Source organism: Heterodontus francisci, chromosome 3 (assembly GCF_036365525.1).
Source record: "Heterodontus francisci isolate sHetFra1 chromosome 3, sHetFra1.hap1, whole genome shotgun sequence".
Lineage (NCBI taxonomy): Eukaryota > Metazoa > Chordata > Chondrichthyes > Heterodontiformes > Heterodontidae > Heterodontus > Heterodontus francisci.
The window spans coordinates 150156263-150181662 of NC_090373.1; the positions used below are offsets into that span (position 1 = coordinate 150156263).

The 25400-nt window shown below is 47.8% G+C and overlaps 1 protein-coding gene across 1 annotated transcript in view; it reads right to left on the bottom strand.

Annotated features, from left to right (window-relative positions):
- ascc3 (activating signal cointegrator 1 complex subunit 3) overlaps positions 1–25400 on the bottom strand; it is a 740670-nt gene that overhangs the window by 169185 nt on the left and 546085 nt on the right. Inside the window, exons 23-28 of the mRNA XM_068026887.1 lie at positions 21711–21809; positions 19839–20007; positions 18138–18358; positions 17800–17885; positions 12011–12177; positions 1778–1923 (exon numbers count right to left, since the gene is read on the bottom strand). Coding sequence (XP_067882988.1) covers positions 1778–1923; positions 12011–12177; positions 17800–17885; positions 18138–18358; positions 19839–20007; positions 21711–21809 — 888 coding nt within the window. The remainder of the gene's footprint in view (positions 1–1777; positions 1924–12010; positions 12178–17799; positions 17886–18137; positions 18359–19838; positions 20008–21710; positions 21810–25400) is intronic.

Genomic DNA, 25400 nt, shown 5'->3' on the forward strand with positions numbered 1-25400 from the left:
AGGAGGACATTCGGCCTTTTGTGTCTGTGCTGGCCGAAAAAGAGATCCAGCCTAATCGCACTTTCCAGTTCTTGGCTTTGTAAGGTTATGGTACTTCAAGTACATCTCCAAACACCATGGAATAAAAACTGCTCCTGATTTCTATTTCAGAGATGAGGAGAAAAAGGCCAGAAGACACAAGGAGCAAGTCAAAAACTGTGGTAGTAAATAACCATGCAGAAGGTAAAAGAAACCATGTTTCAATGCACAACTTAATGGTGAGGGCATGTAATTGCGTTTAGGAATGTTTGCAATTACTGTAAACATTATTTGAATTGATTATTCATTTATCAATAAATGTCTGGTAATTTATTGCATGAGCTAGTTTCTGATAGAAATACTTCTCTATCTCAAAATGAGGTGGCAGAAGGGAAACTGAAAAAAACCTAACAAGCTCTCTCCCAATATAATTCCACTTTTTCATTTCATTCAGTCATACAATGCTGAAAGCTCCTGTTCCTAACTGCTTCACTTCATTCAACTGGAAACATAGAGGACATATGCTTACTGCATATATTGCTTGTATGTTTAATAATACAAACATAGCAGGAACAGATCGAACCTGCTCAAACATGTGCAACAAACATCAATTTGATTTATACAGCCCTTTTAAAACAAAAATGACTGAGTGCATCACAGAGAAAGGAAAGGCATGCAGTGAAGTTAACATGGATAACAAAAAGCTTTTGTCAAAAGCAGGGTTTTAGGGAAGGACTAGTAGAAAGTAGGACCAAATAAGCAGAGAGCCCTGCTAGCAATGATGGAGTGGGGGAACAGAATGCATAGGAAGCCCGAGTTAGGGGATAGGCTGGGATGAAGGAGCTGCATGAGGTTACAAAGGTCCATCGTAATGAAATGACAAATGAATGAGTATTCGAAGCTTGATGCATGGGGGGGAATAGGGAGCCAATGTAATTCAGTGAGCAGAGACATGGTGGGTGAGCAAGACAAGATGCAGGCAATAAATACATGAATAGGATGGGAATAGAGGGATACGGTCCCCGGAAGTGCAGAAGGTTTTAGTTTAGGCAGGCATCAAGATTGGCCCAGGCTTGGAGGGCCGAATGGCCTGTTCCTGTGCTGTACTGTTCTTTGTTCGTTCTTTTGTTTTTAGGCAAGTTGGGATTTATGAAAAGTGAAAGTTGGGAGAAAATAAATGCAGAGGTGCTGAAACATTGGGTAAAGATTTTAGTAGATGTAGACATGAGATCAGGGCAGAAGCAGCATTTTTGCCATATGCTATATGCAGATCCCACTTTTGCAGCAATCTCGAGTTTATATAGGTACAATAGTTGCATTTTCGTATCAAAAAGTATTTATTGTAAAAGCTGTGCCTGTTTGCAATTGAATGCAGTACACTATAAACAGCAGGGACCTCGCGTCCTTTGTCTTCATGCCATCAGTTTTCTTTGACGTAATAAAATCAATGCCACAGAAGCTTTAAAATGACAGAAGGCAGTTTAGTGTTAAATGTGAAGTGAGTTATAGAAGTTTCATTTAAGGATACATGTACTTAGTCAAAAAATGCATCTTTATTGTTCACTGAAATGCACCATTCGTGATATAGATGACATGCACATCCTTCCATCACTGTCAGTTGCAGCTTGCAAATTGCTGATTGGATTCTGCAATGTACCATTAAATGATATGTGCTCCCAAAGTGCACAAACACACATAATCCATTTGATATTAGCCTACGATCTGTAATTGCTCCCCATAGTCTAATATTTGCTCTTACCTGTCGGATACCTAACCAGTCAGCCAAGTCCTTGGCATTTGCCAATGCAGTGGACAGCCCCACTATCCTTACAGGGCTCTCTGTGTGAGATGAGATGAAATTAGTTCTGGACACAATTACCTCCAGCACAGGACCTCTTTCATCCCCTGCAAATAAGCACATTTTAAGTTGTTACATTATTTTTAAGCATTAATCTGCTTTACCAGAGACACATCAACCTTTTAAGGTCTGAGATAGAAAGTCCCATACTTTAAACAGGAGCAATTGCAATGTTATAAATCTTCAGTTTATGTGAAGCATATTGTTTACAAACCAACATACTGGGGTAAAAACTGACATGCATTTTACCCGTTTATCAGGTGTACAGCAGACAAAATGCTGATAAATTTAGCAGTGGGACGACTTGCAATCAATCTGCATCTGTGTTCGGGCCACTACTAAATTTATTGGACCCAATTTTTAAATGTCCCTTGCGGCTACCTAAAACAGGTGCCAGTATCCTTGCATTTGTTAATTAAAGGCCCAACGCCTATTTAAGGAACCCTCCAGGAAATTTGTTTCCAATGAACAAAGTAGGTGGTAGTCCTTTCCTGCTTAGGATTCTTCTGCATTTTTGAAACAAAAATTTTCGAGAAGCCTGAAGGAGCAGGAGTGCTCTTTTGACTCTACAGTCATTGCGTCTATGCCCAGTTACCCATTCCAACTGCCCTCCTGGGGTTTACCTTCAGGTTGCTGTCAGTGAGCCAAGTGACATGACATTCATCATCTTTAATGTAAAGCCTAATAGTGGAGGTGCAACAGGTACTGGCAGCTAGCACATATAACATTCATGAAGCCCCATGCCCAATTTGACCTGGCCTCAGGCCTCCTGGCTGGGGTGCATGCTTTGAATGCAGCACCGAGTCTGGGCCCAAATTTTAAACCATCTGTTTGGGTTCTATGTAGTTCTACTTATTCAATATAAGAAGCTTATACAATATAATGACCAGGGTTTTCTGGTTGTGTGCTCATGAACCTATTAATTTCATTGTCCATACATTTTAATGGACAGAAAAAATCAAGAGCTGGTGAATGCAGAAGCAGAAATACAAAACTTTATATTCTGTATTTTGAAATCTCTGGAGAAAATAAACAATTGAAATAAACAATAGCTATCTTAGAGGCACCAACGTGGACAGCATGGTAGCATAGTGTGCTGTGCATCTGCAAGTTCCTTGTTTTTGCAAAATCCCAGGCTGCCAATCTCAAACTACCTGAAAAGATGGCGAGTTACCCAGGATTTCCTCTAGGCTATGTAATGTTGGGCTCACAATAGCACTATCAGAGGCCTATCTGGAGACTGCTTAACTGCTTCCTGAAGCAAAAAATGTAAACATAATATGTTAAAAAGGAGTTTCCTTTAATTTTAAAAAAAGAATGCAAATATAATTGGAATTATTAGATTAGGCCTTTAATTCTTGAAAGATCATTTAACTGGTGCAATGCCCACTCAAACACAATGGACTGAATTTTACCAGTTCAACACCGTGGGTTGCGACGGAGGGGCCAGCAAACTTCTGTGGGGAGAGGCTTGCCTCCATCCGCGACATTGGGAAGGGCCCGCCGCATATTACTGGCGGCAGGGGTCCTCAGTGCAGCAAACCCCCCGCCGCCTGGTGGCGGGCCCTTCATCTTACTATTCAAATTAACGGAGTTCCGAAGCGAGAACCTGGCGGGGAGAGGGGAGGAATAAAATTTTCAGGGCGGGAGGGGTGGGGGAGAAGGGAAAGAGGGAAATTATATTGAATTTATGTTGAATTTAATGTTTTTATTGACATTTAAAGTGCTGGTCCCTTTAAAATTTTAAATCAGCTATCAGGGCTTAAAGTCCTTTAAAAAAGGCGCGGTGGCGCCGGACGCCGTTGCCAAGGATGTGGAGGCCCCTCCCTCTACATCATTGGGGATGGCCGCTCTGCCCCCTCTATTTAAATCAGCCCACACGCGTAATATCGTGTGGGCTGTGCGGTGGCACTTCCATGTCGGAAGGCCGCCGCTCTCAGCGTGCCGCCGTGGAACGCAGCGTGCTAATAAAATTTAGCCCAATATGTGTACAATATGACCATATATTAAAAATTCTGAGTGGTTCACAATGTTCCATCTCACATTACATTGAGAGGCTGTATTAATGGGAAGAAGCACTTGAAAAGTATTAACATATATTTCAGTACTTGATACACTTCCTTCTTTTATCACCAGAAACTTGACTGGACTAGCCATATAAATACCGTGGCTACAAGCGAAGGTCAGAGGCTGGGAATTCTGCAGTGAGCAGCTCACCTCCTTATTCCCCAAAGCCTGTACACCGTCCACCAGGCACAAGTCAGGAGTGTGGTGGAACACTACCACTTGCCTGGATGGCTGCAGCTCCAACAACACTCAAGAAGCTCGACATCATCCAGGACAAAGCACCAGATTGATTGGCACCCCATCCATCACCTTCAACATTCACTCCCTCCACCAACGACGCAGAGCAACAGCAGTGTGTCCCATTCACAAGATGCAACTTGCCAACCCTCCTTTGACAGCATCTTACAAATGTACCCCATCTACAACCTCGAAGGACAAGGGCAAAAGCATGGGAACACCACCAACTGCAAGTTCCCCTCCAAGCCACACACCATCCTGACTTGGAACTATATCACCGTTGCTTCACTGTCGCTGGGTCAAAATCCTGGAACTCCCTTCCTAACAGCACTGTCGGTGTACCTACACCCCAAGGACTGCAGTGGTGCAGGAAGGTAGCTCACCAGCACCTACTCAAGGGCAATTCTTCTTTAATAAAGTTTTGTGGGATGTGGGCGACGATGGCCAGGCCAGCATTTATTGCCCATCCTTAATTGCCCATGAGAAGGCGGCGGTGAGCTGCCTTCTTAAACCACTGCAGTCCATGTGGGGTAGGTACACCCACAGTGCTGTTAGGATGGGCAACAAATGCTGTCCTTGCCAGCAATGCCCACACGCCATTAAAGAAAAAAAAAATAGGCACTGTTAATTTCTTGGGTGCATACTACTCCCTGGATCTGTGTGTGACCTCTCTCAAATATGCTTCTGCCAGCATTGCTCTTGGAGAGTGACTTAGGAGTACGAGAGAGATCGCAGGGAGCGCGCGCGAGAGAGAGAGAGAGATCGATCGCAGGGAGCGCGCGCGAGAGAGAGAGAGAGAGATCGATCGCAGGGAGCGCGCGCGAGAGAGAGAGAGAGATCGATCGCAGGGAGCGCGCGCGAGAGAGAGAGAGAGATCGATCGCAGGGAGCGCGCGCGAGAGAGAGAGAGAGATCGATCGCAGGGAGCGCGCGCGAGAGAGAGAGAGAGAGATCGATCGCAGGGAGCGCGCGCGAGAGAGAGAGAGAGATCGATCGCAGGGAGCGCGCGCGAGAGAGAGAGAGAGATCGATCGCAGGGAGCGCGCGCGAGAGAGAGAGAGAGATCGATCGCAGGGAGCGCGCGCGAGGGAGAGAGATCGATCGCAGGGAGCGCGCGCGAGGGAGAGAGATCGATCGCAGGCAGCGCGCGCGAGGGAGAGAGATCGATCGCAGGGAGCGCGCGCGAGGGAGAGAGATCGATCGCAGGGAGCGCGCGCGAGGGAGAGAGATCGATCGCAGGGAGCGCGCGCGAGGGAGAGAGATCGATCGCAGGGAGCGCGCGCGAGGGAGAGAGATCGATCGCAGGGAGCGCGCGCGAGGGAGAGAGATCGATCGCAGGGAGCGCGCGCGAGGGAGAGAGATCGATCGCAGGGAGCGCGCGCGAGAGAGAGAGATCGATCGCAGGGAGCGCGCGCGAGGGAGAGAGATCGATCGCAGGGAGCGCGCGCGAGGGAGAGAGATCGATCGCAGGGAGCGCGCGCGCGAGAGAAAACGCAGGGAGCGCGCGCGAGAGAGAGATCGCAGGGAGCGCGCGCGAGAGAGAGATCGCAGGGAGCGCGCGCGAGAGAGAGATCGCAGGGAGCGCGCGCGAGAGAGAGATCGCAGGGAGCGCGCGCGAGAGAGAGATCGCAGGGAGCGCGCGCGAGAGAGAGATCGCAGGGAGCGCGCGCGAGAGAGAGATCGCAGGGAGCGCGCGCGAGAGAGAGATCGCAGGGAGCGCGCGCGAGAGAGAGATCGCAGGGAGCGCGCGCGAGAGAGAGATCGCAGGGAGCGCGCGCGAGAGAGAGATCGCAGGGAGCGCGCGCGAGAGAGAGATCGCAGGGAGCGCGCGCGAGAGAGAGATCGCAGGGAGCGCGCGCGAGAGAGAGATCGCAGGGAGCGCGCGCGAGAGAGAGATCGCAGGGAGCGCGCGCGAGAGAGAGATCGCAGGGAGCGCGCGCGAGAGAGAGATCGCAGGGAGCGCGCGCGAGAGAGAGATCGCAGGGAGCGCGCGCGAGAGAGAGATCGCAGGGAGCGCGCGCGAGAGAGAGATCGCAGGGAGCGCGCGCGAGAGAGAGATCGCAGGGAGCGCGCGCGAGAGAGAGATCGCAGGGAGCGCGCGCGAGAGAGAGATCGCAGGGAGCGCGCGCGAGAGAGAGATCGCAGGGAGCGCGCGCGAGAGAGAGATCGCAGGGAGCGCGCGCGAGAGAGAGATCGCAGGGAGCGCGCGCGAGAGAGAGATCGCAGGGAGCGCGCGCGAGAGAGAGATCGCAGGGAGCGCGCGCGAGAGAGAGATCGCAGGGAGCGCGCGCGAGAGAGAGATCGCAGGGAGCGCGCGCGAGAGAGAGATCGCAGGGAGCGCGCGCGAGAGAGAGATCGCAGGGAGCGCGCGCGAGAGAGAGATCGCAGGGAGCGCGCGCGAGAGAGAGATCGCAGGGAGCGCGCGCGAGAGAGAGATCGCAGGGAGCGCGCGCGAGAGAGAGATCGCAGGGAGCGCGCGCGAGAGAGAGATCGCAGGGAGCGCGCGCGAGAGAGAGATCGCAGGGAGCGCGCGCGAGAGAGAGATCGCAGGGAGCGCGCGCGAGAGAGAGATCGCAGGGAGCGCGCGCGAGAGAGAGATCGCAGGGAGCGCGCGCGAGAGAGAGATCGCAGGGAGCGCGCGCGAGAGAGAGATCGCAGGGAGCGCGCGCGAGAGAGAGATCGCAGGGAGCGCGCGCGAGAGAGAGATCGCAGGGAGCGCGCGCGAGAGAGAGATCGCAGGGAGCGCGCGCGAGAGAGAGATCGCAGGGAGCGCGCGCGAGAGAGAGATCGCAGGGAGCGCGCGCGAGAGAGAGATCGCAGGGAGCGCGCGCGAGAGAGAGATCGCAGGGAGCGCGCGCGAGAGAGAGATCGCAGGGAGCGCGCGCGAGAGAGAGATCGCAGGGAGCGCGCGCGAGAGAGAGATCGCAGGGAGCGCGCGCGAGAGAGAGATCGCAGGGAGCGCGCGCGAGAGAGAGATCGCAGGGAGCGCGCGCGAGAGAGAGATCGCAGGGAGCGCGCGCGAGAGAGAGATCGCAGGGAGCGCGCGCGAGAGAGAGATCGCAGGGAGCGCGCGCGAGAGAGAGATCGCAGGGAGCGCGCGCGAGAGAGAGATCGCAGGGAGCGCGCGCGAGAGAGAGATCGCAGGGAGCGCGCGCGAGAGAGAGATCGCAGGGAGCGCGCGCGAGAGAGAGATCGCAGGGAGCGCGCGCGAGAGAGAGATCGCAGGGAGCGCGCGCGAGAGAGAGATCGCAGGGAGCGCGCGCGAGAGAGAGATCGCAGGGAGCGCGCGCGAGAGAGAGATCGCAGGGAGCGCGCGCGAGAGAGAGATCGCAGGGAGCGCGCGCGAGAGAGAGATCGCAGGGAGCGCGCGCGAGAGAGAGATCGCAGGGAGCGCGCGCGAGAGAGAGATCGCAGGGAGCGCGCGCGAGAGAGAGATCGCAGGGAGCGCGCGCGAGAGAGAGATCGCAGGGAGCGCGCGCGAGAGAGAGATCGCAGGGAGCGCGCGCGAGAGAGAGATCGATCGCAGGGAGCGCGCGCGAGAGAGAGATCGATCGCAGGGAGCGCGCGCGAGAGAGAGATCGATCGCAGGGAGCGCGCGCGAGAGAGAGATCGATCGCAGGGAGCGCGCGCGAGAGAGAGATCGATCGCAGGGAGCGCGCGCGAGAGAGAGATCGATCGCAGGGAGCGCGCGCGAGAGAGAGATCGATCGCAGGGAGCGCGCGCGAGAGAGAGATCGATCGCAGGGAGCGCGCGCGAGAGAGAGATCGATCGCAGGGAGCGCGCGCGAGAGAGAGATCGATCGCAGGGAGCGCGCGCGAGAGAGAGATCGATCGCAGGGAGCGCGCGCGAGAGAGAGATCGATCGCAGGGAGCGCGCGCGAGAGAGAGATCGATCGCAGGGAGCGCGCGCGAGAGAGAGATCGCAGGGAGCGCGCGCGAGAGAGAGATCGCAGGGAGCGCGCGCGAGAGAGAGATCGCAGGGAGCGCGCGCGAGAGAGAGATCGCAGGGAGCGCGCGCGAGAGAGAGATCGCAGGGAGCGCGCGCGAGAGAGAGATCGCAGGGAGCGCGCGCGAGAGAGAGATCGCAGGGAGCGCGCGCGAGAGAGAGATCGCAGGGAGCGCGCGCGAGAGAGAGATCGCAGGGAGCGCGCGCGAGAGAGAGATCGCAGGGAGCGCGCGCGAGAGAGAGATCGCAGGGAGCGCGCGCGAGAGAGAGATCGCAGGGAGCGCGCGCGAGAGAGAGATCGCAGGGAGCGCGCGCGAGAGAGAGATCGCAGGGAGCGCGCGCGAGAGAGAGATCGCAGGGAGCGCGCGCGAGAGAGAGATCGCAGGGAGCGCGCGCGAGAGAGAGATCGCAGGGAGCGCGCGCGAGAGAGAGATCGCAGGGAGCGCGCGCGAGAGAGAGATCGCAGGGAGCGCGCGCGAGAGAGAGATCGCAGGGAGCGCGCGCGAGAGAGAGATCGCAGGGAGCGCGCGCGAGAGAGAGATCGCAGGGAGCGCGCGCGAGAGAGAGATCGCAGGGAGCGCGCGCGAGAGAGAGATCGCAGGGAGCGCGCGCGAGAGAGAGATCGCAGGGAGCGCGCGCGAGAGAGAGATCGCAGGGAGCGCGCGCGAGAGAGAGATCGCAGGGAGCGCGCGCGAGAGAGAGATCGCAGGGAGCGCGCGCGAGAGAGAGATCGCAGGGAGCGCGCGCGAGAGAGAGATCGCAGGGAGCGCGCGCGAGAGAGAGATCGCAGGGAGCGCGCGCGAGAGAGAGATCGCAGGGAGCGCGCGCGAGAGAGAGATCGCAGGGAGCGCGCGCGAGAGAGAGATCGCAGGGAGCGCGCGCGAGAGAGAGATCGCAGGGAGCGCGCGCGAGAGAGAGATCGCAGGGAGCGCGCGCGAGAGAGAGATCGCAGGGAGCGCGCGCGAGAGAGAGATCGCAGGGAGCGCGCGCGAGAGAGAGATCGCAGGGAGCGCGCGCGAGAGAGAGATCGCAGGGAGCGCGCGCGAGAGAGAGATCGCAGGGAGCGCGCGCGAGAGAGAGATCGCAGGGAGCGCGCGCGAGAGAGAGATCGCAGGGAGCGCGCGCGAGAGAGAGATCGCAGGGAGCGCGCGCGAGAGAGAGATCGCAGGGAGCGCGCGCGAGAGAGAGATCGCAGGGAGCGCGCGCGAGAGAGAGATCGCAGGGAGCGCGCGCGAGAGAGAGATCGCAGGGAGCGCGCGCGAGAGAGAGATCGCAGGGAGCGCGCGCGAGAGAGAGATCGCAGGGAGCGCGCGCGAGAGAGAGATCGCAGGGAGCGCGCGCGAGAGAGATCGCAGGGAGCGCGCGCGAGAGAGAGATCGCAGGGAGCGCGCGCGAGAGAGAGATCGCAGGGAGCGCGCGCGAGAGAGAGATCGCAGGGAGCGCGCGCGAGAGAGAGATCGCAGGGAGCGCGCGCGAGAGAGAGATCGCAGGGAGCGCGCGCGAGAGAGAGATCGCAGGGAGCGCGCGCGAGAGAGAGATCGCAGGGAGCGCGCGCGAGAGAGAGATCGCAGGGAGCGCGCGCGAGAGAGAGATCGCAGGGAGCGCGCGCGAGAGAGAGATCGCAGGGAGCGCGCGCGAGAGAGAGATCGCAGGGAGCGCGCGCACGAGAGAGATCGCAGGGAGCGCGCGCGAGAGAGAGATCGCAGGGAGCGCGCGCGAGAGAGAGATCGCAGGGAACCCGCGCGAGAGAGAGATCGCAGGGAACGCGCGCGAGAGAGAGATCACAGGGAACGCGCGCGAGGGAGAGATCGTAGGGAGATATCGCAGGGAGCGCGTGCGAGAGAGAGAGATCGCAGGGAGCGCGCGTGGGAGAGATCGCAGGGAGCACGCGCGAGAGAGAGAGATCACAGGGAGCACGCGCGAGAGAGAGAGATCACAGGGAGCGCGTGCGAGAGAGAGAGATTGCAGGGAGCGCGCGCGAGAGAGAGAGATTGCAGGGAGCACGAGAAAGAGAGATCGCAGGGAGCACGCGCGAGAGAGAGAGATCACAGGGAGCACGCGCGAGAGAGAGAGATCACAGGGAGCACGCGCGAGAGAGAGAGATCACAGGGAGCGCGTGCGAGAGAGAGAGATTGCAGGGAGCACGAGAAAGAGAGAGAGAGATTGCAGGGAACGCGCGCGAGAGAGAGAGATTGCAGGGAGCACGAGAAAGAGAGATCGCAGGGAACGCGAGAGAAAGAGAGAAACAGAGACTGGGATGGAAGAGTAAGGCAAGGGAACGAGGGGGGCAGGGTGGGAGGCAGAGGGAGGGATGGTGCGAGGGTGAAACTTTAATGACACAATGATGGCACAAACATTAGATGAGCAGAGGTCTGTAAGATCACAGAAGATCTCCTGGTTTTTATAATATTCCCATGTTTTAATCAAATGGGTTTATTTAGCAAATGTTGAAAATCACATTTTGTGTTCACAAATTTTACCAATTTGTTTATTGACCTACACACCAGAATATCAACTTAAAATAAAGTACAAGTGCTGGCTCATGTTACATAGGGAATCTCCAGGATTACATTAAGTGGCAAAAGTAGCAGCACTAAGAATCTCAACACTTTATCAGAATATCCACAGGTGAACACTACACTCGTAACTAATGTCACATATGATGGTCACCGTCTCTCTGTGACGGATCAACACCACAATATAGTGCTCAGAAACACCAATGTGAGGCACTGGAAGCTGGAGGAAAGGCAATCTAATTTGCTGGGGTAATGTCAGGCTCATAATTCAAAATAATGCTAGGCTAAGGAAAAACAATAAACCCCCCCCCCCCCCCAAGGTTCTCATTCCTGGTTGACCTATGCTAGAAATACTTGCATTTGGAGAGTTGCAATACTCAAACTATTTCTCCTGGAATAGAGAAAGTTAAGAGAGGTTTGTACAATTGTGAAAGGTTTTGGTTGGGTGAATAGACAGAGACTACTCCCTGTGTTTGGGGAGTCACTGACAAAGGAGCATCAATTTAAAGTTGCCACTGAAAGAGTAAGGAGAGAGGTTAAAAAAGAAAATCTTTCGGTAAAATTGTTAGGAATATGGACTTCTTTGCCACAGGACGTAGATGGCACAGAGACCAATAAATCTTTGAAGGGAAGAGTAGATAAACATTTGAAGTACAGGAAGATACAGGCTAGAGGGAGGCAGCATGGCGGTCAAATTAATTTTGGACTGTGCTAGCAAAGGCACTGGAGCACAACCAGCACTTAGAGGAGAGGTATCAGAGGATAAAATGTAAATATATTGCTAATAGGCTGCAGTCACTACGTTAACTTCTTGCTGCATTTTAAATTAAGTTAAAATGTTTAGATACTTTTCTACATGTATTACTATGCGAAATAGATTATACGTTAACATTCTTTGTTTAAGCCTGCAAACAATGAAGAAATCGGAACACATATTGTAAGATACTGAACTGTTAATATTAATAGGGGATTTCTGATGGTTTATCTGCTTAAAGCTGTGAGCAGTTGAGCCATAAAGACTAGGAAATTCCCAGTATCAGTGGTTTTTGCCAAGTAGGCTAAACTCAGTCAGGGTTCAGCAAGGGCCTCCAAACTAATGAGATCAAATGAGAATACTGCTCGCAATGGTTGCTCCAGAAGTACTCACTTGAGAATAGGATCAAGTTTGATTGTGATACTTCTCAACACTCACTGTCTTGGCCCACACAAGATGAAACAACATCTTGGTGAGATACCAGAGAACACTCGTGGAAGAACTATATACCAAAGAGACTTCAGTTTTAGGAAAGGAAGCAGAACTAAAATTGGGAGGAAAAAAAGGAAATATATACAAAATTAAATTTAACACATCTAATATCATTCAATGCTTACCTAGTAAGTGGATCTCATCGATAATGAGGATTGACACCTTCTGAACATAGCTCCTATTTTGCCAACTTCTGCTGATGCCATCCCATTTCTCGGGGGTTGTGACAATGAGGTCTGCCTTTGCAATCGCCTTCATGTCTGGAGTCACATCCCCAGTCAGTTCCACTACACTGGAGATAGACATCTGCAGTTATTTCCCAGAAAGCCAAGTGGTGAAAAACAGAATTGGAGCCAATCTTTACACACTTTTATAAGCATTTATTTACAGAGATACAGATTTCAAACACGCACCTCCAAACCCAACCCCAGTTCCAGTCTGTTCCTATATTTGGGAGCCCAAATAAATCACTAGTTAATGCCCACCACTTGCATCCAATTAAACACAATTAATATATAATTAATTTCCCTTCTTTCTCTTTAAATAATAATTGGACTTGCTGTGTAAAATAAAAGAACAAATTAAATCAAAAGACTTCCATATTCTGTAATTGCAAGGCTCCCCTTCTCTAGGGCCCTAACAATTTTTTTGTACATGCACTTTTTAAGTGAAGCAATCAGAGTTGATGATTTGCATCCACCCATTTAATTCTGGAGATTTCCTTTCTCTCCAGTATTTGTTTCAAGCCAGCAAGATCAATCAAACTTTTCTCACTTATGCTTTTCACAGAGTGTATATTATCCCACGATGAACAATTATCTACATAACATTCAATGGGTAGTCGATCTTCAGTATGCCCATTGTACAGAATGTTAAAACATTTTTGACAAATAGAATCCTATATCCACTGACTCCACAAGAGCCAGTGTTTCGGAAGACAGAGCAGTTTCAACAATCCTTTTTCTTTTCTTGGTTTCCCAAGCTTAAGGGCAACATTTCCCCTTTTCACCCAGAAATATTATGAAACCTAAAATAAAAGCAAAATATTGCAGAAGCTGGAAATCTGAAACAGTAACAAGAAATGCTGGAAATACTCAGCAGGTCTGGCAGCATCTGTGCAGAGAGAAGCAGAGTTAACACTTCAGGTCAGTGACCCTTCATCAGAACTGACAAATGTTAGAAACGTAATAGGTTTTAAGCAAATAAAGCTCGGGTGGGGCAAATGATAACAAAAGGGAAGGTGTTGATAGGACAAGGTCACAGAGAATAACTGACCAAAAGGCCATGGAGCAAAGGCAAACGGTATGTTAATGGTGTGTTGAAAGACAAAATGTTAGTACAGAGAGGGTGTTTATTGACAGAAAAATGAGCAGCCCTAACCCAAAGCACAAACATGAAAAAAACAGTGGGTAGGCACATGATAAAAAATGGATGAAACAAACTAATATAAAATAAACAAATAAAAAAAGAAAAAAACTGAAAATAAAAAGGGGGCCTGTCATGTTCTGAAATTATTGAACTCTGTTCAGTCCGGCAGGCTGTAGCATGCCTAATCGGTAAATGAGATGCTGTTCCTCAAGCTTGCGTTGATGTTCACTGGAACATTGCAGCACGCCCAGGACAGATATGTGGGCATGAGAGCAGGGGTGTGTGTTGAAATGGCAAGCAACCGGAAGCCTGAAGTTATGCTTTCGGACTGAGCGGAGGTGTTCCGCAAAGCGGTCACCCAATCTGCGTTTGGTCTCCCCAATATAGAGGAGACCACATTGTGAGCAGCGAATACAGGATACTAAATTGAAGGAAGTACAAGTAAATCGCTGCTTCACCTGAAAGGAGCGTTTGGGGCCTTGGATAGTGAGAAGAGAGGAGGTAAATGGGCAGGTATTACACCTCCTGTGAAACCAGCTGCACTAGAATATGCATCAGGAAGATTAGCATGTGAAGTATTGCTAAGAATGACTAGCTTCATGTTTTTTGGGTTACCGAAGGATGGGAACTTAAGTGTGGATTTCTTCATATTTAATTTTCTTAATGCTTTACGTGCTCCTAAAACATTCTCGACTTCAGGGTGTTTCATCAGAGCACTTAACTCAACACATCAAAACTAGCATCTAGTCCAGTCTGAGTGCACAACCAGTTCAATTGACCAATCAAGCTTCGCAATTGCTCTGTTTCTTCTTCAGATATATCGTGGTGGGCTGAAGGGCCTGTTTCTATTCTGTACGACTCTATGACTCTATCATCTTTCTGTGATAACTGAACACGATTAACTGGTTGGAAGTAAAGCTGTCTAAACAGAATTGTTGATTTCAAGTTAGTCCGGATCTACCCTGCTTAATCTCTAAACAAATATATTTAAAAGCTCCACAAGCCTGACTCCCAATTTTAAATTCTACTCTAATCTTATTAATAACATATTTGTCAAATTCCGCAGTACCACCCCATAAGAAATCACCAACATGCATCATGAAGATGCAAGTTCTCCTTTATGACACCAATAAAGCACCACAGGATCTGCTTTTCGTTGAACACAACCTATTTTCAGCAAAACAGATCTCACCAAAAAATCATTCAGGCCATAGACACATTTGTTTAGTTTTCAGTTTTTCTTCTGCATTTGCTGCTTCTTTTGGTGGTTTCAGAAACACTTCTCTCTTAAAAGGATTGTCCTGCAGAAATGCAGCTTTTATGATGTATGATCTACACACTCAAGAATATGTGGCCAGAAGAACTAAAAAGATTCTTAAGATTATTTTTTCAGCCGTGAGAGTCCACTTTAACATCTGTATCACCCAGTCCTTCCTTCCTTCCTTGCAGGAACCCTAACAGAAGGCCCCAAACCTTCATCTCTATCCACCTGACAGGCATCCATCTCACAAAATACTTTATTTCTGATTTTACTTCTTGTAGGAAGCGACAATGCCAAGGCCATACCTTGTTTTTCCTTTGGTAACCGTTAGGCAACCATCCTCTACTAGCATGCTATTTCCCAGAAAACCATGTGGTGAAGGATAGAACTGGAACTCATCTTTAAACACTTTTATAAGCATTTATTTATAGAGACAAACATTCTAAACATGCATCTCCCAATCCAACACCAGTTCTTGTCTGTTCCTATTTATAGTAGCCCAACAGAATCTACAGTTAATGCTCACCATTAAACATAATTAATATCTTTTTCTTTTTTTTTTTTCTTTTTGGGCCTCCTTATCTCGAGAGACAATGGATACGCGCCTGGAGGTGGTCAGTGGTTTGTGAAGCAGCGCCTGGAGTGGCTATAAAGGCCAATTCTGGAGTGACAGGCTCTTCCACAGGTGCTGCAGAGAAATTTGTTTGTTGGGGCTGTTGCACAGTTGGCTCTCCCCTTGCGCCTCTGTCTTTTTTCCTGCCAACTACTAAGTCTCTTCGACTCCCCACAATTTAGCCCTGTCTTTATGGCTGCCCGCCAGCTCTGGCGAATGCTGGCAACTGACTCCCACGACTTGTGATCAATGTCACACGATTTCATGTCACGTTTGCAGACGTCTTTATAACGGAGACATGGACGGCCGGTGGGTCTGATACCAGTGGCGAGCTCGCTGTACAATGTGTCTTTGGGGATCCTGCCATCTTCCATGCGGCTCACATGGCCAAGCCATCTCAAGCGCCGCTGACTCAGTAGTGTGTATAAGCTGGGGGTGTTGGCCGCTTCAAGGACTTCTGTGTTGGAGATATAGTCCTGCCACCTGATGCCAAGTATCTTCCGTGTTGTTTTAGTCGCTGTGAGGCAACTATGGAGTGACCTCTCCATGGCGCATGCCTGGGCAAATTTATGGAGGTTGAGAGTTGCCCAGTCGTCAAAACCCCCCTCTCGGCCTTTCTGGTGGGGTCCAAAGGAGTGCAGGACACGACGTTTGGCACCAGTATGGCTGCAGGAACTGCCGGAAACATGCCAAAGGTGACACATGACCGCCTACGGGGTTCCGCTCCGGATTTTCTGTTAGGGTTTACTCCCTTAGCCTTGGTCTCTCCCGAGACGCCCACAAGGCAGTGGGGTTGTTGGGGCCCCTACACAGGTGTAGGATGGTGCCGGTGGGAGGAGGGGATGCAAGGGGGAGGGGTAGAGGGAGGGGGTGGGGGGGGGTGCAGGGGAAGGGGGTGCGGGGTGAAGATGGTGCGAGGGGGGGGCGGGCTGGGACGGGGTTGTGAGGGGGTGAGCTGAGAGGGTGGAGCAGGGAAGGGGACGGGGGTGGGGGTGGGGTGGAAGGGGGGTAAAGGGGGGGGAGGGGGGGTGGAATCTGGTGCAGGTAATAAGTCATTTCCTCAGTGCCCACCATCGACGTCCGGAAAGCTCATCCATGTCCTTCGGGAGGTGAAGCATCATTTGGCAGACTTAGAGGTGATTACATTTGCTAAGGGTTTTTTTTTCTGCAGTGGTTTAAATAAAGGCATGCAGCATTGCCGACAGTGCGCTGCAGATGCTCTCCGAGCCATCTCCCGCGGGCGCTTTGAAGTTGCGGCCGGGGGGGCCGTTCGTGGATGTTTTGGGTGTTCGGGGCACCTTTTCACAGGACTTCTCTCGGGTCCCGCAGCTCCTTCTTCATAATTAATATACAACTAATTTATGTCATGGATAAGTCATTTGTAAGACAAGATTCATAATTTGGTTAATTACTTTTATTTTGTCAATTAACAGCTCTAAGCTTCCCTTCCTAACAGCACTGTTGGTGTACCTACAGCCCAAGGACTGCAGCGGTTCAAGAAGGCAGCTCATCAACACCTTCTCAAGGGCAATTAGGGATGGGCAATAAATGTTGACCTATCCAGCGATGCCTGCATCCCATGAACGAATTAAAAAACAAAGTTGATGCTTTCCTCAGACATGACAAAGTTTCTAAAGTTCCCAGGTAGGGACACTTGCAGCTTGGTATCAGGCTGGAGTTATAATAGAAACTCAGGCTAGGGTGAGCTGAACTTTTGAATTTACACACCCGCTTTTACATCAAGGCAAAAGTAGCAATAAAAGTAGCTTAAAAATCAAAATATAGTTGGTATGTTGAGCAGGTTTTTTTTTAAAAAGATGATAAATTGGAACCTTTATCAAGGATAGTTTGTTTTAGGTTATTCTCTTTATATTTAAAAGATCGAGTGATAGGCCTGAAGAGAGTTACTTCAAAGCCTTTATCATCAATGTGCTATCAGTCATTGTGTGGTTGCTCTGCAGGTTATCGAGTGGAATCGGACATGAAAACAAACTGGAAACAAACCAATATGCATCCAAAAATTTCTCCTTCCTCTATTAAAAAAAAACGTGCTGATACTAATGGTTGTACTAATTATTTGAAGAAAACAGACATGAAAAATGAACATCTGGAAACACATGGGCTGAAACTGTAACATCTGTTAGACAGGCAAACCTATCTCCACACTACCCACAACTACTATACTGTTTCCTGACATTGTTTCGTCTCCACCAAACACATCCCTAGTTAGTTGAGTTTTTTTTTAGCAAAAATAATACTATTAAAAAGTGTGAAAAAACAAAGACATTTACTCCAGTTACTACTTATTCACGCCCCTAAACATTTATTAAGGGAAAATTAAGAGCAGACTGCCATAGAATAGTCCACAAAGGAGATCACAAATGGAAGTATGAAGGGAAATCGTGGAAACAGATCGAAAACAAAAACAATAATCCCATAATCAACGAGGAGAGTGGGAGGGAGATCAGCAAGCTGAAGAATTAAGCAACTGAATTAATATTGGGGTAAATTTGCTGGCTGCCAGCCTGTTATGGAACCTGTCTGATTTCATTCCATTAAAGTCAATAGAAATGAAAATCAGAGGACTTCGATAATCAGCGGGTGATCTGTTCCACTAGATTACTGTCCCTTTGGTGAAGGCAAAAATATACCCCATTCAGGTTGGTGCTTACTTTTTACCCAGCTTCTCGGTAATCCTGATTTTCCAATCCTCAATTCGCTCACGGACAAGTGCCTTGAGAGGAGCAATGTAAACAGCCTAGAAATCATACAAGAGTGTTCAAAGCTCACAAAATTAAGCTTCAGAAGTCAAATTCTCTAATAAACAGTTAGTTAGAATGGGCAAAAAATACCTAGAAACAGAGTTTTAAAGAATAGGAACAAGTTTATCAGTATAGACTTCGGGAGACGAGGACTTTGTGAGACACTTTTATAAAGACAAAGAATATTTAACTTAAATAATTCAACCAAAAGTGTAACAAAATTGAGAGAAAATTAAACCAAAAATAACCTTTGATGTTGGGTATTTGTTGAAAACGCGAAATATTGCCAGCTCAGCTGCGACCGTCTTTCCAGACCCCGTGGGAGCTCCAAGCAGTACATTACAGTCAGTGTGATAAAGGGTGTGAAATATCTGAGTCTGGATAGGGTTGAAGTGGGTGAACTTGTACAGTGCTTCATACTCCCGATTTCCCAGAGCATTGATGGGCAGTGGCTGCAGGTCAAGCAATTCTACAAAGTACAGAGAACTCAAACATGTAATACCTATGAGTATACACACAACCAGCAGAGGTACAAACAAGCACATAGTGTTAACAAATTGAAAGGTCTCTTTGGGTACAAAAGACAAGATTTTTAACTGCAATGTACTTTATCAAAGAGAGACAGATTAAAAAGGGTATTATCCAAATTAGACAATTTTTCATCCTTACTTTGGAGAGAGAGAGAGGGAGAGACAATTCAAAATACAACTAACTCTTTGATTGGGGTAAAACACAAAACGTGTTTTCTTATTTTTATTTATTTTTTTATTTAGAGATACAGCACTGAAACAGGCCCTTCGGCCCACCGAGTCTGTGCCGACCATCAACCACCCATTTATACTAATCCTACATTAATCCCATATTCCTACCACATCCCCACAATTCCCCTACCACCTACCTATACTCGGGGTAATTTACAATGGCCAATTTACCTATCAATCTGCAAATCTTTGGCTGTGGGAGGAAACCGGAGCACCCGGCGAAAAGCCACACAGTCACGGAGAACTTGCAAACTCCGCACAGGCAGTACCCAGAATTGAACCCGGGTCGCTGGAGCTGTGAGGCTGCGGTGCTAACCACTGCGCCACTGTGCCGCCCAATGAAATTATTGAAATTATTAGTACATTATCTTCACAAGAATGAACCATCCTGCATTAATATATTGCTCATGTTTTCAGCACATCGGAAAACTCTTTCCAGCCAATTAGTTACAGTCGAAGTGTAGTCAGTACTGTTTTGTGGGCAAATGCAGCAGCCAACATGTGGACAGCAAGGTGCCACAAACAGCAAATAAATGACTGGATATTCCTCAACTAATGCCACAAGGAAAGACTATCTGGTCATTTCTTTGACCAGATAATGTTAGGAGAGCACCTTGGTGTTTTTTACATCCAATTGCGTGGGTAGAAGGGGCTTCAGTTTAATGTCTCATCTGAAAGGTGGCACTTCTGACAGTGCACCCTCCCTCAGTGTTACAGTGGAATGTTAGCCTAGGTTGTGTGTTCAAGTCCTGGAGTGAGGCTTGAACCACAACCTTCTGACTCGGGTGGCAGTGCTCTCAGAGTCTGGCACTGATAATGGATGTCATTCATGTGCAAACCTGGACAGAGTGTGCTGGCAGCCTACTCCACATTAGGGAGAATCACAACCCACTTTGATCCAATGTGTTTGCACTCCCTGCTGGAGTCAATGGACAGTGATCAGGAGCTGGAAATCTGGCTGATTTTCCTTTGCCTAACTGAGGGTTGCTGAGGCCAGTTGTAAAGGTTTCTATTGCCACCCTAACTGAAATCAGCTAACAGTACAGACTGAATCAAACCTGGGACCTTCTTTACACGGTTCAGTTATGCACCAATTAAACTACTGAGCCACCAAAGGTGGTGAGTGCTATTGATAGTTACCTTCAGTTTACCAATCATATATGAATAGGTGTTTCATAGCTACATTACCAGTGTGAGGGGGATGCCTTTCTGGCAAAATCAGATGCTGAAAGTTAATTATGCACACAGCCTCAGCTCCCAGCCACCGATCAGACACAGCCCGGATGTAGTACTGAGAGGGCAATGGCTCAAAAATAGGAATGGTAAATACCAGCAGCTGCGGCTCTTTGGACAAAACCTACAATTAACATAAAAGAAAACAGAAGATTGAAGCACTTTTTTCTTCTCCCAAAATATTTTTAAATTTGCAACTGGGCATTATGCAACCTTTCAATGCAAAATAAACCACATACGTTAACCATATGAACAATTTGTATCTATTTTCCTCTAGAATAAAGTAATTCTTTTAACCTGACATTGGTCCAGGTAACTCAACCTTGTTCTAATGGAGAACCTCACTATATAGGAACTGTGTGGGTTATTTTGGGTAAAGGGTGAAAACAGGTACAAAATGGATTCTGTCCTAATAAAGACACACTTGTTCCGAAGTCTGGATCTGGCCCACAATTTTGGGGCTAAGTGACGATTACCATGATTCAAATGTGCCTAGAGGCACTAAACCATAGATCTGCATGCTTACCGCTCAGGTGCTGATAAGAGGCAATTCTCTTGAAATGGTATATGTAGCCTACATGCACCCATTTCCATTGAAGGTGTGAACTATACACCGACATTCACACACCTCACACAATTGCATCCTTCATAGGCGCTACTCATACCTCACAGCTCTTCAACTATGTGAGGCATCTTAGACACACACAAACACACCTGTCAATACACTCATTCACAATCACCAGTTTTTCCCTTCCAGAAAAAGCTGCACATAACATTCGACAGCAGGACCTCACTCGGGGGCGGTGGGGAAAGTGGCAGATGCCGTGGCCAGAAGCAGAGCAGGGGCATCTTGCCTACATGTAGCCACTCCAGCTTTTTTACAGATCCATAACTATTCCTGATCCAAAATCCCCCACACCGATTCTCACTCGTGAGCTCCATATGGTCTCATCATACACATCCTCCTATAGTGGCCACATGCACTGCACGCTAACTCCTGTACCAGTCCCCCAACAAAACATACAAACATACAAATCATGCTGTCACGTTGGGGCGCAAGTGCTGCCACAGCACTTCGCCACCTCCAACTAAATCAGGAACTAGCATTACAGCATGGGGCTCGTGGTGGACAGCTCCACGCGGATTCTCCGCACCCAAACCCCGCCCCCCAACCCTACCAAAAATCCCGCCTTCTGGAGGACCATAAAAATCAGTCTGGGGAAAATTGAAATCTGTGAATTTAACTGTTAGTTTCCTTATTAGCACAATTTTTGCCTTTAGATCACCCTCTCACATATCTGTTATTACTAAAATTGATAGGATTAGGCAGGAAAAGTAACAATTTTACTCTGACATCGAGAATCCACTTTCCTCACTGAAGTTAATCAACAAAGGACTGATTGACATCAAGACTGAGAAACTGAACATAAATCCACAAGATTACTTATTTCCAAGAAAGTTCTAAAGGGTTAATTCAACACTCAATTATTAATGCTGTAGGGAGCAATGACATATTGCAGATGATATTAGGCATGGATGAACATATACAATTGACCTTACACATGCATATTTGTCATCAAATCATGGTCACCAGCTTTTCGACGTGACATAGTATATATAGTCTATAGTGCAAATAAAACAACTTTCTATTCTCTTCCTAATATTGTAAACAAAAACAGGTTTCCTGTCAACATATTTTAGGAAACAACCTGCAGTGACTGCAGGAATACGTCAATTCTACTTCACTGTGGTAGCAACCACAGATCACAAACGTGGTAGTCATGGGGAAAATGTCATGACTGTGTCAGCGATGTGGTTACATCTCACCTGCTTCTTTTGGAGGAGGAAGTATTCTGAGTGATATATGTGGTCATTCACAGGATCTTCCACCCAAATCCACCAGGGTTCGCCTACAGATCCGTGAGTCTGTGGAAATAAATGCCATCAATTAAGCCCACTACTGCAAAACTATTTAAAGCAGTTTTAAGAAAATGATACTGGTGTCATAGACTAACACAGCACAGAAGGAGGCCATCTCACCCATCAAGTCTGTGCCAGCTCTTTCAAAGAGCAATCCAGTTCGTCCAACTCCTTGGCTCTATCCCCATATCCCTGCAGTGTGTTCTCTTTTAAGGATTTATCCAATTTTCTTTCAAAAGCTACTACTGGCAGTATCAGACAGTGTGGTCCAAATCCTAAGTATTTGTTGTATAAAAAAGCCTTTCCTCATGTTGCCTCTTATTCTTTTGCCAATCACCTGAAATCTGTGCCCTCTGGTTATCGACCTTCAACCACTGTAAACTTATTCTATTTAAGCACTTTATGATTTTAAACAGCTCTATCAAATCTTCTCTTTGACTTCTCTGCTCTATGGGGAACAATCTTAAATTGTCCAGTCTTTCCACAAAACTGTAATCCCTCATCTCTGGAACCATTCCAGTAAATCTTTAATATACCCTCTACACATCTGTGGTCCTTCCGAAAGTCTGGTGCCCAGAATTGGACACAATATTCCAGCTGGGGCTGAACTAGTGTTTATATCCATTTAACACAACTTCCTGGCTTTTGTATTCCATGCATCTCTTCCTTAAGCCAAGGATCCCGTATACTTCTTTAAAAAAAAAACAGCCTTCTCAACTTGTCCTGGCACCTTCAAAGAGTTGTGTACATACACCACCAGATCTCCGTTCTTACACCCCCTTTAAAATTCAACTATTTAACTGATATTGTCTCTCCTTATTCTTCCCACTAAAATGTATCACCTCACACTTTTCTGTATTGAATTTCAACTGCCATGTGCCCAGCTATTCCACCAACCTCGCAATGACCTCTAAGTCTATTACGACTTTTTTGTCCTGTTACTATCACTTCTGAGTTTCGGGCCATTTGTAAAGTTCGTAATTGTGCTTTGTATCCCCAAGGCAACGTCAATAATGTACATCAAAAAAAGCAGTGGTCCTAGTATTGAACTCTGTGGAACACCACTGTATATATTCATCCTAGGGTCTTAAAAGAAGTGGCTGCTGAGATAGTGGATGCATTGGTTTTAATTTTCCAAAATTCCCTGGATTCTGGAAAGGTCCCATCAGATTGGAAAATAGCGAATGTAACTCCACTATTCAAGAAAAGAGGGAGACAGAAAGCAGGAAACAACAGGCCAGTTAGCTTAACATCTGTCATAGGGAAAATGATGGAATCTATTATTAAGGAGCTTGTAACAGGTCATTTAGAACATCTCAATGCAATCAGGCATCGTCAACATGGTTTTGTGAAAGGGAAATCATGTTTGACTAATTTATTAGAGTTCTTTGAGGAAGTAACAAGCAGCGTGGATAAAGGGGAACCTGTGGATGTAGTGTACTTGGATTTCCAGATGGCATTTGACAAGGTGCTGCATCAAAGGTTACTAAACAAAATAAGAGCCCATGGTATTGGGGGGAGGGTCACATATTAGCATGGATAGAGGATTGGTTAGCTAACAGGAAACAGAGAGTAGGCATAAACAGGTCATTTTCGGGTTGGCAAGCTGTAACTAGTGGAGTGCCTCACTGCTGCGGCCTCAACTATTTACAATCTATATCAGTGATTTGGATGAAGGGGCAGAATGCATAGTTGCTATATTTGCTGATGACTTGAAGATAGGTAGGAGAGTAAGTTGTGAAGAGGACATAAGGAGTCTGCAAAGGGATAAGTTAAGTGAGTGGGCAAAGATTTGGCAGGTGGAGTATATTGTGGGAAAGTGTGAACTTGTCCACTTTGGCCAGAAGAATAGAAAAGCATTATATTATTTAAATGGATATAGACTGCGGAGCTCTGAGATGCAGAGGGATCTGGGTGTCCTAGTGCACGAAACATAAAAGTAGAGATGTTTTGCACAGTTGTACAGGGCATTGATAAGATCACATCTAGAGTATTGTGTACAGTTTTGATCTCCTTACTTAAGGAAGGATATAATTGCTTGGAAGCAGTTCAGAGAAGGTTTACTTGACTGATTCCTATGATGAGATGGATATCTTATAGGATTGAGAGGTGATCTAATTGAAACATATAAGATCCTGAGGGGACTTGACAAGGTGGATGTGGAAAGGATGTGTCCCCTTGTGGGAGAGACTTGAACTAGGGGGCACAGTTTAAAAATAAGGGATCTCCCATTTAGGACAGAGATAAGGAGACATTTTTTGTCTCAGAGGGTCGCGAGTCTGTGGAAGTCTCTTCCCCGGAGAACGGTGGAGGCAGGGTTATTGAATGTTTTTAAGGCAGAGGGAGACAGATTCTTGACAAACAAGGAAGTCATAGGGTAGTATTGGGGGATAGGCAGGAAAGTGGAGTTGAATCTACAAACAGATCAGCCATGATCGTATGAAATGGCAGAGCAGGCTCGAGGGGCCAAATGGTTGACTCCTGCTCCTAGTTCGTATGTATGTGCTTATGTATCTCCCTACAGCCTGAAAAACAACCATTCACCACAACTTTATTTTTTACCCCTTAGCCAATTTTGTATCTATACTGCCACTTCCCTTTTTATCACGTGGGCTTCAATTTTGCTAACAAGCTATTACTTTATCAAATGCCTTTTGAAAGTCCATATAGACAACATCAACTACACTGCCCTCATTCATCCTCTGCTATCTCATTGATCTGCTGAATCAAATTAAGTGAATCATGATTTGACCTTAATAAATCCATGCTGGCTGTTCTTTATTAGTCCATACTTGTCCAAGTTGCTGTTAATTATTGTTTCCAAAAGCGTTTCCAAAAGCTCCTCCACCACCCATGTTAAAATGACTGGCCTGTAATTGTCCTTTGTGCTGTTGTGACTACTCAAGGGAACAGATAAACAAGGTGGTAAAATGGTGCAAAATACAGTGCAGAGGGGTTTAGGAGATATGATTTAGAAAGTCATCTGAACTCTGATGTACTGTTAAGGTAGGGACAGAGAATCCAATGAGATGATAAGTGAAAGCAGTCAGTTAGTTACAGAGGGAGCACACCACACATTGGCTATCACTGTGTAGTGAGGCTTTTACTGCTTGATTCTACAGAAGTATTTACATAATGAAATGCTGCAGCTTGATCTAAATAACATTGCTTTGTAATAATCAGCAGCCTCAAAAAACTCTAACAGATTTGTCAAAACGATTTCCCTTTTATAAAACTATGTTGACACAGCCGTTTTGATCATCTTAGCTACAAGTAAACTTTATTGTGTTGTACTTTCCTGTGGTCTCACCCACTTTTTTAAGTGGTTGATATTTGCTCCTTCTACTAGTTGGAGCAGGATTACTACTTGCTATCAGGCTTGAGTTGTTATTTTATCAAGGGTCAATTTACATTTTACAGTAATCTCTTAGTCTCAGTTCCAATACAATGCGATCTCAAATGATCACATCATGCAGAATGCCATAGGCACAGCATTCAACCAAATAGTATAAGACACAGATGAAGTTTCTACTCATTTTTCCGGATTAAATCTAAATTTCTAAATTCTGGTTTAAGGGATTACAAAATGTTTTTCAA